The 15,874-nt window shown below is 44.4% G+C and overlaps 1 protein-coding gene across 3 annotated transcripts in view; it reads right to left on the bottom strand.

Moving 5' to 3' along the window:
- The window catches only part of CYTH3 (cytohesin 3), a 207,332-nt gene that overhangs the window by 97,280 nt on the left and 94,178 nt on the right, over positions 1 to 15,874 (bottom strand). For all 3 annotated transcript variants that reach the window (XM_068244560.1, XM_068244559.1, XM_068244561.1), the window contains exons 2-3: positions 6,996 to 7,078; positions 1,056 to 1,120 (exon numbers count right to left, since the gene is read on the bottom strand). In XM_068244560.1, the coding sequence (XP_068100661.1) occupies positions 1,056 to 1,120; positions 6,996 to 7,078 (148 nt within the window). The remainder of the gene's footprint in view (positions 1 to 1,055; positions 1,121 to 6,995; positions 7,079 to 15,874) is intronic.

The following is a 15,874-nucleotide window of genomic DNA, read 5'->3' as shown; positions in this document are numbered from 1 at the left end:
CATCAGCATGAGTGTCTGGAGCTTGACCTGGACGCAGTGCCCGACTTCCCCTATGTTCTTCCATATTGATTGATTGGTTTATGTCAGCCCAGAACACCCTTGCATACAGTTCTTTAAGCTAGATAGCTAGGTCAGCATACAAGGTACATACTGTATAGGTTTGAGTTCAGCATAAGCAAGTGGGAGTCTTGCTATGCTCTCCAGGGGAGTATAGTATAGCTTTAGCAGATGAGAAGTGTGTTTCATTGCTGGCATAATTCCCTGATGGAACTGATGAGAAAAAGTTGCTCAGATCCACCCACCTATGTTACAAAGCAGTCAAGTTACCAATGCAACTAGGGGATACTAGCTTCAATGGAAAAACTGACATCAGGCTGTCTTAAGTAAACGTGTAAGAAAAAATAATTGCCCCAGGGTACTTACCTCGGGAGTGGGAAGCCTCTGGATCCTAATGAGGCTTCCCCCATCCTCCTGTGCCTTCTTGTTCCAGTGCTTGCTCCCCAAACAGCACATGGCAATAATATTTACATCTGCGCAGGTGCAGCACCAGCTTCAGCGGAAATAGCTTATGGGGTCCGCTCTACTACTCTGATGACTTGCTGTGTGCTGCAGCCGCTATTGCACCTGCTCGCTCTGCCGACAAGGCTTATCGGTACATTTTCGGTGGCTGCCAGCGCTGGATCATCTTAACTTAGGAGGAAGGGGGAAGCCTCTTTAGGATCCAGAGGCTTCCCCCTCCTGAGGTATGTATCCCCCAGGGGCACTTTTATTCCCTGCAGGTACCATGTAGATTAGCTATACTGTACCAGTGCTTGCTAATTAGTTTAGCACCAGAAATGTTTCTACCACACACATTCTCTATAGTCCCATCTTTTCAAACAGGCCATATCCTGACCTATGGCTGACTTATCAGCAAAGCCCAACAAAGCAAGCACATAATCTGCCAAACTCTTTAATCAAGTTTCACCAATAAAGCTCACAAGTCAGTCGTACAATTTTTTCCCACAGTACACTTGATATTAAGAGGCAACAGCGAGGATTAGCAAAATGCTTACCTTTCTTCTACAGACGTTAAATTTTCAATTTCAGTCATCACCTCTGTGATTTCATGCTTCAACCTCTGTATACAAGATAAAAAAAGAAAACTTTGTAATTAATACCAAATGAAAGTGATTCAGTTTCCACATGGGAGTGTGAAGTGCTGAGATTTTGACATAATTATTGTGCCAGAGACTTTTCTGAGGATTAGCGTGGCTTAAACATCGCGGGTCAGCTATGGCTCTTCTAAGATCCTATAGGAAATGCTGTTCCGAAGAGGAGGCATAAAACACTTCAAAAGCTAAAGGCGTTAAGCATCGTGTTTACGCATAAAATTCCCATCACAAACTAAGGGTGTGAGCTGGATGAAAGAGAGAATTGTTACAAGACAAGAGTCGGCATTGTGAGGTTGGCGTGAGTGTGACTGGCAAAATATTTCCCATAAAATGCACCACAAGCTGTGACGTCTTTCTGCAAATTTCATGGGTGATGATCGTTATAAGTGGGCAGAGAGGTCCATTAAGGTCAACTGGACAAAGTGTGAATAAGAACTCCAGACAATTTTTTTTAGGCACACAGAATGGGCGGATGGTAGATAGGCCACACACACTCAGGAAGGGAGAGGCATCTATAGAAAGAAGAGCCCTAGGATGGAATTCGCAGGCATCAAGAAGGGGAAGGCCTCAAAAAACATGGAGAAGATCAGTGGAATAAGAAATTAGAAAGATGGGAAAAACATGGTATGAGATCACGAGAATATCAACAAATAGATCTGAATGGAGAGTCTTCAGCAAATGGAGAGTCTTGAGTAAAAGGAACAGATGATTATGATGAGGTGTGTGGCATATACCTAATAGAATATCTGTAACTTTACCATTATTGTTCTACTATCACTTACCTGAAGGCTGGGTTTCACACATAAAAGGTGTCCAGTCTTTACTTGTCAGTTAGCATTGGTTTTGCATGAGTTTTCTATGGCTTGGGTTCACACATTAATATGTACATTTACACTCCAGTCCTGTTCATTTTGCATCATTTTTATATGGCTGTGTTCACACATAAAAGATGTACAGTTTTAATCCTGACAGGTAAAACAAAATACAACACTGAATCAAAACTGACAGGGCAGGACAGGACTGGAAATGTATGAATGTATGTGTGACCCAAGCCTTACCAAACTCTCACATTACTCCAATCCCTACATACACCCAATACTACCTTTTCCCCTACGCCTAACCCTAACCTACTTTTAAGCCACCACCGCTATCCATTGCTGCCATCTTGCCTCCTCGCTGCTAACTAACTCTAACGCAAGCTACTGCCGCTGACAGGAGTTTGGCTATTCAGTAAAATGACACAAATGACTGCTGTTAACGCCGTTAACCAGACTTCGGCTACATACTAGCCAAACTCCGACACTAACCACATCAAGTTGTTACCACCACTAATTGAAGTAGCTGGAATTTGTTGCCCAAATTTCCTTGTCAGCGCCAAGAGCAGCCTATGGTGGCACCCATATGAACTGCCCCTGAGTTGCTACTTAGAAAATATTCCCCTCACTTCCTCTGCTAGTGACACCTATGACATTGCTGTGGGATGATGCTCGTCTCTATGGAGTGTCATCTCTATACAGTCCTTTGCCGTATATACTTGTTGCAGTACCCTGTCATAGGTTTCCATGACAGAAGGCTGTAAGAGAAACTTGCTTCCTGCAATAGTATCGTGTCACAGGATTAGCTAAACAGCTGAACCTTCACCTTTAGAAATGAGAAGCTAGTTAGTAAATACTGTATATAAATTTCAGATAGGACTCGAGAGAGGTCTTATCTGCAAATATACTTTAACATCTATATTAGGTCCTCTTTGCCAGTGTTTCCAGAATTTCCCTGCAAGAACAAAGGTGGGGTCATACTCGTCAGATTTGCACATGTTTTTCTGCATGCTGCAAGTTGGGCACGACCATGCCGGTCATTGGGGAATAGATACGTTTACTCAAGTACCATTTGCATGTTTTGTTTTTTTCATGCATGTTTTGTTTTTTTCAAGTTTTAAAATCAGACAGCTTTCAGCTTTTTATCCGCACGACATGCACATTACCAATTACAACGCATTTTGCCGTGATAGTGAGCGACGTAAACGCTGAAAGTGCACAGAGAACTGCTAGGTCAAGTGGGACCCCTGCCTAAATGTGGTTTCTCTCTATAGCCTATAATCACAAACATTTTTTTCACATGTAATAATTGGATCTCCTTCTCCAGGCAGCTGTCTGAGAACATCTCATCAAGGCCAATAGCTGCAGACATCATCATGCTGCCAAAGATTACCATTGACCCAGAGGAGTTGCACAACTTTCTGAGATGTCCAAGACATCATAGACTCAGCTCCCTGCTGGAATGCGCCAATACATGTGCTGGCCTCTTCCTGTCGGCTACCTTCTCTGAAGACTCCACGCCCACCAGTGTCACAATGATGAGTGGTCCATTGATTCATACAAGCAGCTGTACAAGGAGGATCCCACACAGCTACAGAGCAGAAACATCCGGACAACCAAAATATCTGCTCTAACCAGCTGAGAATCAGATGATCCAGGATTAATGGACTCGTGGCAGGCAATGATTAACGTTACGTGCTGAGACACTCCGAACAAGCCATTTACAATTCCTGAAATGCATTTATGTGTCAGAAACTCATGACCAAACTTTAGTTTTGATGGGAATTAGATACTTCTTGCAGAATATAAAAATAAAAAACAGAAAAAATAAAAAATATACAGCTCCCCCAACAACGTGATTACTGGGAACACAAACAGCTGTGTGAAGGTCTAATCACTCAACATTCAGTTTCTATGAAATAATCTGCTTAAATTATAAATGCCCAGGACTTTGGTTGCACAGAAATGTCCTGAGCGTTGATTACACGTGAGAGCCCAGGAGGACGATGGTTACACACAGACCATTATGGAAATTGTTAAGCAAGGTACAGTAGCTGGGGTTGCACACATGCTTCTATCCAGGCTAAGATCAAAAGCAGCAGTGACCTTCTCCAGGGCCTCACCTATGGCTCTGTGTGTTTGGGGTTCTTAAAGGGAAGATATGGAGGCACATAAACCGGCCAAAGAATACCAGCCCTTCGCTCAGTATGAGAGCTCATGTGCTATATAGGATTATCTAGTGCCATCCTGAAAATTACAAATGTTTAGGGTACAGTACATACGGTATTTAACACAGTGGCTCTAATACTTTTTGACATCAATTTAGCCACATACACACTCTGCCTGTTCAGTAAGCCAGCACCTATTCAGTAGGAGACCTTGGGCAAGTCTCCCCAACACTGCTACTGCCTATAGAGCGCGTCCTTGTGGCTGCAGCTCTGGCGCTTTGAGTCAGCCAGGAGAAAAGCGCGATATAAATGTTATTTGTCTTGTTTGTCTACTCAACATTGTGGCCCAATCAACATTCAGTTATAATAATTTTATCGAATCAGAAAAAAAAAATTGGCGATGCATCATGGCCGCCCAATCGACCTTTCAATCAATTTGGGGTCGAAGGATCAATTGGACAATCCCAAGGGTTTAATCAGCATTCGAGCGATAGGGGGACCCCTGGTCGATGTACCACCAAGTGTAAAGTGTACCACCTGATGCCCAACCACTAACATACATCTGCTGTCATACATTTTTTGTTCAGATGAGGAGTGAGGAGAATGCATTACATTATGGTAGGGCTGTGGAGTTGTTACAAAAATCTTCAGACTCCAATTCAGACTCCTCAGTTTATGAAACCACGACTCCAACTCCAACTATGACTCCAGGTACCCAAAGTAGCTCTGACCCCTTAGTCTAATACTTAACAGGGATGACTCAGACTCCCGGCTCCGACTCCTCAGTTTATGAAATCAACTACTCCAACTCCGGGTGCCCAAAATTGCCCCGACTCCGACTCCACAGCACTGCTGGAGAGGTAATGAAAAAATGGGAAGCCCCTCCTAATGGTTGAGGACAAGGTAAAACTATTGCAATCAAAACTTGTAGTCCATCAGCTAGCCGACACACTATTTCCACAAACTCCTGGTGCAAATAGCTCAAACTTTGGTACCTATAAAAATATTCTGTGCCCTACCACTGTGTACAAATACACACTTACTGGAAAACCATGAGACCCACTTTATGTAGTCTTATTTAAAAAAAAAATCCTTCCCAGACAGTGATCATAGGTCTCCACCCTTCCCAATGCAAACATCCCAATCACCTACAATCTTATTTCTTCTATACCGAAGTCGTGATTCCAGGTAAATAACTTATGTCTGAGGGTCCCATCTCTGACCTAACGGTTTCGCCTTCAGCTTTGTTAGTGGCACCATTGTCATTTAAAGATATATAAAAGAGCTAGTTTTCTTGGAGGGGTGGGATAGTATGGACCCTCAGATGTGAGTGTATTCTTGTGCCATCAGACCTCATATTTTGGGTCTTGTGCGTTTCCGGTAAGCATGTATTTGTTCATGGGGATGGAGCGGGTGCAGCGCGGAGAAGATGCGGAGAAGACGCCCGTGAGCCAGCGTCAGGTAATGTATACCTGATCGGATCGGCCGCCACTGGCGACGCGCTCCCTACCCGCGGGCGATCGAGGGTAATTTCCCGCACGGCGCGATCGACGGACCGATCCGATTTCGGGAGGAAATCGGATCGACGGGTGCGTTTAGCGCGAACGATTGGCAGCAGATTCGATCCACTGGGATTCCAGTCGGTCCGCACAACCACGCTGGGATGCACCACACTCCGCAGTTTACACTACGTGTGTTGCTTATAGACTTTCACTACCCCAAGCACCGTGCAATAAAGAGACACTGAAGCAAAAAAAATATATATATTATGATATAATTTGTATATGTAGTACAGCTAAGAAATAAAACATTAGGAGCAGAGACAAACGTCTAATATTGTTTCCAGTACAGGAAGAGTTAAACTCCAGCTGTTATCTATGCAAAAGAGCCATTGAGCTCCACAACTTTCAAAGTCGCAGAGAGCTCTGTCTTCTGAATCTTATTATCTCAAGTGTCAGTCACTGTATTTTCTTTTTCTCTGCAGAGGACAGGTCAAAAGTTTGTTAGCCTGCTCTGTAAAACCATTTAGAATGCTGAATAGTGTGTAAACTGCAAATATCAGAAAATTATGCAATGTTGTAAAAAAAACAACAAACTATATAACTGAAAATAAAAATATAAGAATATTTTCTTAGTTACTAATGTTCTAGTAATTATCCGTACTACACATACAATTCATTATATCATAATTTTTTTCCGCTTCAGTGTCTCTTTAAAGGGAATGTCCAAGCAAAATAAAAAAATGAGTTTCACTTACCTGGGGCTTCTATCAGCCCCATGCAGCCATCCTGTGCCCTCGTAGTCACTCACTGCTACTCCAGTCCCCTGCTGGCAGCATGCCGACCTCGGAGGTCGGCGGGACGTATTGCGTAAATTTTTACGCATTCCCGCTAGTGCAGGAACATTAACACATACATTTTTACGCATTACTGGTTCAATGCGTACATTTTTACGCATTGAACCAGTAATGCGTAAAAATGTATGTGTTAATGTTCCTGCACTAGCAGGAATGCGTAAAAATGTACGCAATGCGTCCCGCCGACCTCCGAGGTCGGCAAGCTGCCAGCGGGGGATTGGAGCAGCAGTGAGTGACTACGAGGGCACAGGATGGCTGCATGGGGCTGGTAGAAGCCCCAGGTAAGTGAAACTCTTTTTTATTTGGCTTGAACCTTCCCTTTAAGCATGGTGCTTGCAGGTAACGCCCAGTTGCCCTTGCGTCAGCTCGGATCCATCCAGCGCACCACACGGGATCACAATAAGTGTGAAAGTCTCCATAGACTTCCATTGCTTTTGCAGTAAAATAGGGTAACTATGCAGGTTTAACCTACATGTGTAAAAGGGGCCTTAGAGAAAATTACCTCAATATCATCTATGAGCTCCTTTTTCCTGCGTCTTATGTTCAGCAGCTCTTCCCTCTCCTCAGATGACAGATCTTCTGGAACTGGAAAAGGAAAAGAAAAGAAAAATATTTGAAATTCTCTTCACAGCAGATGCAATTACACTACAAACAAACGGTGACCACTTCCTGACCAAAAGACACTATTAATATAAAAGCTTCAAACACATTCAGGCCACAATGACACCCACTGCTAGAACCGATGCAAAGCTCAGATCTACATCCTTTGATTTAACGTACGCTGCTGCAGTCTGTTGTGAGGCCATGCTGACATCTTACGTATGCACGGCTTGTCGCCAAGGCTACGTACCAATTCAGTTCACTAGTCTCACGGCCTGGTCACAGAGACAGGAAACCTGCATCAGCTGCAAAAGCAAAGGCTCTGCGGTGAATAGACCACTCTAAATATTACATTCTGTTTTGTGTGCACGATTCCAGACTGCACAAGATGAAATATTTACACACGGTAAATTCTATATGAAATCCCAGAATGCTGTGGAGCCAATGGAATAGGGGCTGTTTGTATTCAGGATTAAATATTTTAGCTGCTACAGAAGCAGGAAATTACAGGGAAATGTCAGCACCAACAGGGGTCTTTAGAATGACACGGGCGGTGGAGCAGAGCCAGTGCTGCAGCCAGTGGAGCCCAGCGTGGGCCTTTGATCTGCTGCTGGTACAAGTAATCAGCCGAGTGTCTGCACATGGCCCACCCTGAGACGCTGCTGTGCTGTAGAGACTCCAACATTAAGCACTAATTGCTTTCAAGGATGTAACAGCAATCACATCTTATAATTTTCTCTACCCCACACCTTCTCTACCATGGCTAAGAAGACGACTGGCTGAGCATGTGCAAACATTATACTAATAATGCGGTCAGGAATAAGGACATTTCTTATGACCACTAAGCACTGGTTCACACTGAGCGCTTTGGCAGCGTTTTGCAAAGTGCTGCTGCTAATGCAAGTCAATGGTAGTGTTCACACACTAGCAATCACCAGTGAAATCTCAAACATGGTGCTCGTAGCATTTTTGGAGCGATTGCATTACAATGTTAAAGAATCACAAAACGCATTCACTCTAAAACTACTTTCCTGTACAGTCAAAAGCATTGTTTTGCTGATCGCCAGCCAACAGTAAAACGCTACCAAAGCGCCCAGTGTGGTTCCTAAAGGTTCCTATAGCCAACAGTTTATTTGTCGGCTGGATAGTGTACTGGTTAAGGGCTCTGCCTCTGACACAGGAGACCAAGGAGGTTTGTATCTCGACTCTTCCTGTTCAGTAAGCCAGTTATTAAGTAGGAGACCTTGGGCTAGACTCCCTAACACTGCTACTGCCTATAGAGCGCGTCCTAGTGGCTGCAGCTCTGGCGCTTTGAGTCCGTCAGGAGAAAATCACAATTTAAATGTTAGTTGTCTTGGTTGACCACAGTGGCGGCTCCAGGATTTTGGGGGGGGGCGATATGCAGGCGCTGGACCAACTTCTGGGGTAGCTGACGACACGTGGCGTGCAAAAAATGGGTGTGGCTAAAATGGGCGTGGCCATGACCGGATGAGGGCGGCGCTACCTGTAATTTAACGTGAACCCGAGGTGAGAGTGATATGGAGGCTGCCATATTTATTTCCTTTTAAAACAATACTAGTTCCCTGGCAGCCCTGCTGATCTATTTGGCTAAGAACCACAAACAACGAAGGGAAATCTTGCGCTTCTGGGCACTATGAGTGTAAGGGCCAACAGGTAAATGGCGATGGTTTCACACCAAAGGCAGCTCCTTCATGCCAGGCTGAACGGCATTCTTGAATAAAAACAGAAAAAATGGGAAAGCGGAGGAGCGCTCCATAGTGTAAAACAGATTTAATAGGTTAAAATTGCGCATAAAACAATTGCACTTACTAGAAAGTAGATGCATAAGGGCATATCAAATAAGGGCAAAACCCTATTCCTGGAACCCTGGGAGGCCGCCTTCTACGTACTCCGTGGCCTGCGGAGATCGTGGTCCGGATGGCAAGGACAGGAGGTGGCTGACCCTGGGGAGTGTTGCGTGCTGGTGGCGTCAACGCGTTTCGGGGAATCCTCGCCTTCATCAGGTGACGCCACCGACCAGCACGCCAGTTTAAATAGAAATGAAATGTGGGTTGAACCAATAAGGGTTGCCATAGCGACCGTGGGAGGTCACGAGGGCAGGAAATGCTTGTTGAGTAACTGGTCAGTAGGACCAATGGTGTGGCTTATATGGGTGGGAGTGCTGTCCCCAGTGGAGGGAGAGTGGGCCACTGGCTAGGATAACCCAGCTGACCATCCGGGGGAGTGGCCGGAGGTTACAGCAGCAGCACCAGGTTGCTTAGCAACCCATGTAAATAACAAGAGGGAAGAAGGGGGGCCGATCTGGATCTCAAACTGCTACTGCCAATCTAAATCCCAGGCTGCTCCTGTGGGGCTGCAGCGTGGCCTGTGTATTGAAAAGGATGAGCCCCAAAAAGAGAAAGGTGCAACATTTACAATGGCCGTATTATCTACTTACGGCAAACTGAATTGTAGGAGCGGTGGGGAGGAGTAACGACAACTCCGTAATCTGTGGCCGCCCACAGCAATGACGGCTTGGAGACCTGACGCCCTTAGGGCCTCGCCCCCTTGGTCACACCGCCGCCTATCCCAGGGCTGAGATTACGGAGTTGTCGTTACTCCTCCCCACCGCTCCTACAATTCCGTTTGCCGATTGGTCAGCTGGGTTATCCTAGCCAGTGGCCCACTCTCCCTCCACTGGGGACAGCACTCCCACCCATATAAGCCACACCATTGGTCCTACTGACCAGTTACTCAACAAGCATTTCCTGCCCTCGTGACCTCCCACGGTCGCTATGGCAACCCTTATTGGTTCAACCCACATTTCATTTCTATTTAAACTGGCGTGCTGGTCGGTGGCGTCACCTGATGAAGGCGAGGATTCGCCGAAACGCGTTGTGACGCCACCAGCACGCAACACTCCCCAGGGTCAGCCACCTCCTGTCCTTGCCATCCGGACCACGATCTCCGCAGGCCACGGAGTACGTAGAAGGCGGCCTCCCAGGGTTCCAGGAATAGGGTTTTGCCCTTATTTGATATGCCCTTATGCATCTACTTTCTAGTAAGTGCAATTGTTTTATGCGCAATTTTAACCTATTAAATCTGTTTTACACTATGGAGCGCTCCTCCGCTTTCTCATTTGATCTATTTGGCTGCAGTGGTGAACTGAATTACACCAGAAACAAGCATGCAGCTAATCTTGTCAGTTCTGACAATATTGTCAGAAACCCCTGATCTGCTGCATGCCTGTTCAGGGTCTATGGTTGAAAGAATTAGAGGCAGAGGACCAGCACGGCAGCCAGGCAACTGGTATTGCTTAAAAGGAGATAAATATGGCAGCCTCAATATTATTCTCACCTTGGGTTCCCTTTAAAAGTGCCACCCAAAGACAGTGGGCCCAAGTTTTGGTGACCCTTTCCCCGGAAAATTCACATAATTGTGCAGGTTTTCTCAAGAAATTACACGTAATGTGAGCAGATTTGCCTAGAAAATTCGTTCAATCATGTGGCAGACCTGACCAGAAAATACTTCAATCATGTAGCAGACTTGATCAGAAAACACTTTAATCATGTGGCAGACTTGCCCAGCAAATACACCTGCTAATACATAAAAAAAAATAAAAAAAAAATGTACTCACCTGCAGCAGACCTCCTGTCCTGGCCTCCGTCTGGCGCGCAGCTCCCACGAGCCTCTGCAGCCAGCAACTGAAACTCCCGCGCTGAGAGCAGGGCTACGGGAAAATGGTGCCCAAAGCCCTGCACTGCAGACTCAAGTCTCCAGAACAGGGCTTCAGATGCCATGTTACCGTAGCCCTGCTCTGCCGCTGCTGGAGCCGGTGAACTGACACGGCGTCTATTAGACGCTGGAAGTCAGTTCACGCTGGGGGGGGGGGGGCAAAGGGTGCTTTAGGGGTGCTTGGAGAATTTTAGGCTTCAGCACCCCAAAGCACCCCCCTGGCGCCGCCACTGGTTGACCATCAGCAGCATGAAGAACTACTGATACTTTTCAGCTGGACTGGCTCGCTCATTGGATGGAGCAAACTGTCCATATGGGCTATTTAAAGGACAACTCAAGTGAGGCAGCTATGGAGGCTGCCATATTTATTTCCTTTTAAGCAATACCAGATGCCTGGCCGTCCTGCAGATCTCTCTAAAGGTGGCCACTAACTGTCCAATTTCTAGCGAAAAATCGTTCGAGCGATCAGAAATTCTCATCGGACAAAAAATTGTTCACTACACCATCAACTAACCAATCTTTGCTTCCTATCTATCACGACCACCAAGAAAATCCAAATTTTCGTTCGACGAAAATTCATTCGGGCGACATTTTGTTTCACTCGTTCATAATCGATTGTGTCCACCAATGGAGATTATTTACAACCAATCCGATCAGAATTTCTGATCGCTCAAACGATTTTTCGCTAGAAATTGGACCATTAGTGGCCAGCTTAATACTTTTATCCATATTCCCCGAACAAGCATGCAGCAGATGAGGCAAGACTGACATTACTGTCAGAACTGACAAGATTAGCTGCATGTTTGTTTCTGGTGTGATTCAGACACTACTGCAGCCAAATAGATCAGCAGGGCTGCCAGGCAACTGGTAATGTTTAAAAGGAAATAAACATGGCAGCCTCCATATTATTCTCACTTCAGTTGTCATTTAAACTAAGCAGAGGGTATATTTGGATAATCACCTTACAATGTATAAAGCAGCTCCATTCAGCAGCATTTCTGCACTTTCAGAGATGTGTCTGCTGCAATAGGCCCAAGCGGTCCAGTTTGCATCAGCATAAGATGGGCTGCAATATGTACAGGCTCATCTTTAGATAGAATGCCAGCTATGAGTGCTGACCAGTCTACTACCCATGGAAAGTTGTAGGGTTTATATGTAAACACGCTGCATCTTGCAAGCACAGCTCACTACTCTGATCTCCCTCTAATAAAATTAGCTTGCATGCATGAATGACAAATTTCATCTCTACAGAGGAACGCAGCTGTCATTAAAAAGATGATCATGGGGATGGATACTGCCATTCAGAAAAAAAAAAAAAAAACACACACACACACTACAGGGAATATGAATGCCCTTTACAATGACCACCCATACCATGCCTGAAGCTTTTTCCATAAACTGATAACTAAAACCTGTCATTTCTGCAGGAAAATAGACAGAATACAGAGCAATGAGCTGCATTATGTCCTATGGGAACCAATCCTTGAGCTACATTATCTCTTATGGGGACCGATCCTTAAAGAGACTCTGAAGCCTAGAAAAAAAACTTAACATAATTGCCCTACCTAAAACGCCGCATCTCGGCGGCTGAAAACTACATAAATCACCCCAAACTCCTTGGGGCACATTGCGGGGCTCCTTCCTTGTAGAGGCAGAGCTTTGGGCTGTAGCTCTGCCTCTACTCCCATCAATCGGTGTTGATCGCCACCTCTTCCTGCCTCTCCCAGTCTTCCTTCACTGAGAGGGGCAGGGGAGAGGCGGAGATACGCACGGATTGACAAACATGGAGGCAGAGCTACAGCCCAACGCTCTGGCTCCCACGGGCACTGCGACCAGCAAAATCCACGAATAACAAAGTAGTGGATTTTTGCCCAGTGAGTTTGGGGTGATTTATGGAGTACAGTGAAATATTATTTTAGTGAAATACAAATATAAAAGAGCGAACAAGTTATATACAGCATAGATAGGTACAATCGTGGTTGTGTCAGATATATGGCACAAACTAATGTGTGTCATTAATGTTGGGATATGGAGGATGCATAAACACAAGGCAAAAGAACCAAAGGCCAATGACACAGGGAGCTACTGCACATGTATCAAGAGCTCCCTGTCCTATAGGGAAATGGCCTGGGTTCAGATAGCACCTATGCTGCCATGCAAGCCCTTTCAATCCACTCACATAAGCAGACAGTATGGGGGGGGGGGGGGGGGGAAATAAACACCTAGTGCAAAAAGATGAGACTGGGTTAATGGAAATAGAATTATTCACAAAACACTCAGTATAGGAGAACATGGTTTTTAGGTGGGTAGCACCCTTGCTATGATGAATACAAAACTGCTAACAATATTTGAATTGTTTCCTTAAGTGCTGCAACTCCATAATGCAAAATTGTCCAAGTGGTTTAGTGAGTCTTCACCTTAAACTGTACCCTGGTCAGGTATTTAGTGTAGGAACAATCCAGTCTATGTTTTCAGGGGAGGGTGCTCTGCCCACCTCCACCCTGTGCGGCTGATACATTCACTCTCTGTAACCAGCACTGCAGGTACTGCTCAGCAGAGACGTATCAAAGTGTAGAAAGTGTTTACTCATTTTCACACGTCACTAAAAATTGAGAAGAAAATGATTCTATATTTGCAAACTGAGCAGTAAGGAAATGAGCACAAGACTGCTGAGCTGCAGTGCTGACCATAAATATTTAATATCTCTCAGCAACGGGAGGAGGAGGAGGGCAGGGTCAAGTTATCTGTTGTGTGCTGGCGAAGTAACTTCCACTCTCCTGGTATTAAGGAGCTATAGGACCAAGCCTTGTTGCAAAAAAGTCTAGCAATAGGAAAACACTTTGTGCATTGCAAATTAGTGTAAATGTACGATAAAATGCAATAAGAGAATAGGAGGCTAACTAAGCAAGACTAACCAGGCGGAATACTGTACAGACAAAAAAAAATCTGAAATTCAGTTGTAAATGTATTTACAGCAAGAAGTCTTCAGTGTTAGAGCTGACCAGAACTTGCTCTCTGCTCTATAAGATACGCAACAGAATAATAACCTTTAGAGAAAAAAACATTTCTTTGTTACAGCTATTGCAAATCCTAAAATAAATCTCGAGTGTTTCTACTTCCTGCTTTCATGGAAGCAGACATATTATTAACATCCTGTGCTTTCAAATGAGCTTATCTGCAGTGGCAGTCAGGGGATACAGAGGAGGGATCATCTGTGTCTAAACTGTCTAAATAGATGCAGGGTGCATTTCTCTAATGCACCTTCTGTCTTCTCCTGCTGTCCTGTGCTAGAGCTTAGGTCCACTTTAATACAAACAAAACAAAATGCAAAATCAGCGTTGGACAATTTGAAACAAAACAACAACAGTAGGAGCAAATATTTAAGTAGCCTATAGAATGACCTGCATATTCCTGTGAGATGGCAACATTGCAACTAGCTCAGAGCGCAAAACAAAGATGCAAACAGCAGCTACCACGGCGGTTAACACATTTAAAAACATTTAAAAAACACTTGTCTTCCTGTGTTAGTGTTCATATTACTCATCTGTCCTCTGTGAGTCAAAATAATCCCTAGTTTGAAAGGTCAGGTAGTAAAATCTCCCAGAAACTGCTTTAGAAAGAGGAACACATTTACAAGCCTTCAGCGACAAGAAGCCTCGAGAGCTCTACAGGACAGAAGAAAGCAGTACATTAACACAACTCTCCATTCCAGACATATCCTAGAAAGCACAGCTGACACTTGTGAGGATAACAGCTCTACAAAACACAACAGGGACATTTAAGTAAACTCTATAAAGCTGGCCACAGATGACAGTTGCCTAGGCTCCTTGTGTCAGTCTACAGGAGTAGTGGATGGCTGGTGGCAGATGACTCTGGGGGGTATAGTCAATCCGATGCATTTTTAAACCTAGTCTATCTGCTACTTTTCCTTCAACATACATGAAACCTGTCCTAGAAATAATACAGAGGCTGTTCTTGCCAAAACTAGTAACTCAATGAGGTCTATTTATAAAAAAAGATTGAAGAAAGTGTCATTATTTCTTTAATATAACAGCAATTTTCAGATCAGCTGTTTTATCAAGAAGCTGCATGCTTGTTTCATGTGACCGATCCTGATACTGCTGCCGCCAAAGAGATCAGCAGGACTGATAGGCAGCTGGTATTGTTTGAAAGAATATACAGATGAAGCTCGAAAAATTAGAATATTATACAAAAGTTAACTTATGTCAGTATTTCTGGACCAAACAGAGACCATTTAAAGGCTAAGGAACCCTTTGCTGGAAACCTAAGCATGCTCAAAAAGTCGCAAATAATTTTGAGTTGACACAGGATTATTGAAATGTTGTACACAAATGTATGCAGTTTGTAAAATGGACCAATCGAATTTTACCTCAGCAGGATTTGATAGGTTCCCACAGCCAATCAATGATGAGCAGGAATGTGGGATGGGCGATGGCAAGCTTCCTTCTGTCAGCAATGTACCAAATAGAGCCAGGCTGACAGATTTATTACAGCAGAAACATTTCTGATTAGTTTGGAGTGTTTGCAATGCAGGGTGAGGTTCCAGGCTATATAATGAACACAGAGCAGTGGGTACGTGGAATTTGATTTTGTGGCTGACAATCCCTCTTTAATGAAAGTGAGAGCAAAGTGGCATGTCTTTTTTCTGTCATTTTAAGGTTGCATTAAGAATAATCATTACTGTTACATGCCTAACATCAATAGGTTCACCAGGACCAAAAAAAAAAAAGAAAAAGCGCGACTATAGACACAAAAAAGGGTTCAAATTATGTGCCTCTATGCAGTCCACAATACAGGACAGATTTCTACTGCCTGTAATCCCCCAAGAGGTTAAGGATGACAGACAGGAAAGTCATGTCAAGCTGATCTAGAAGCGATACTGGAAGATGCAGCCCACACATGTGATATAGAATAAAACGTGTGTGTTGTATTATGGAGCATCTGTCAGACACACTTAAAGCAGCTATTCTGAGAGAGCAGCCTACAGGGAATAAGCAAGCTCTTTGGTGCACACAAATTTAATTA

This window comes from Hyperolius riggenbachi, chromosome 7 (assembly GCF_040937935.1).
Source record: "Hyperolius riggenbachi isolate aHypRig1 chromosome 7, aHypRig1.pri, whole genome shotgun sequence".
NCBI lineage: Eukaryota > Metazoa > Chordata > Amphibia > Anura > Hyperoliidae > Hyperolius > Hyperolius riggenbachi.
Note: the sequence above shows the minus strand (reverse complement) of the source record. Positions and strands in the feature narration are given on the sequence as shown.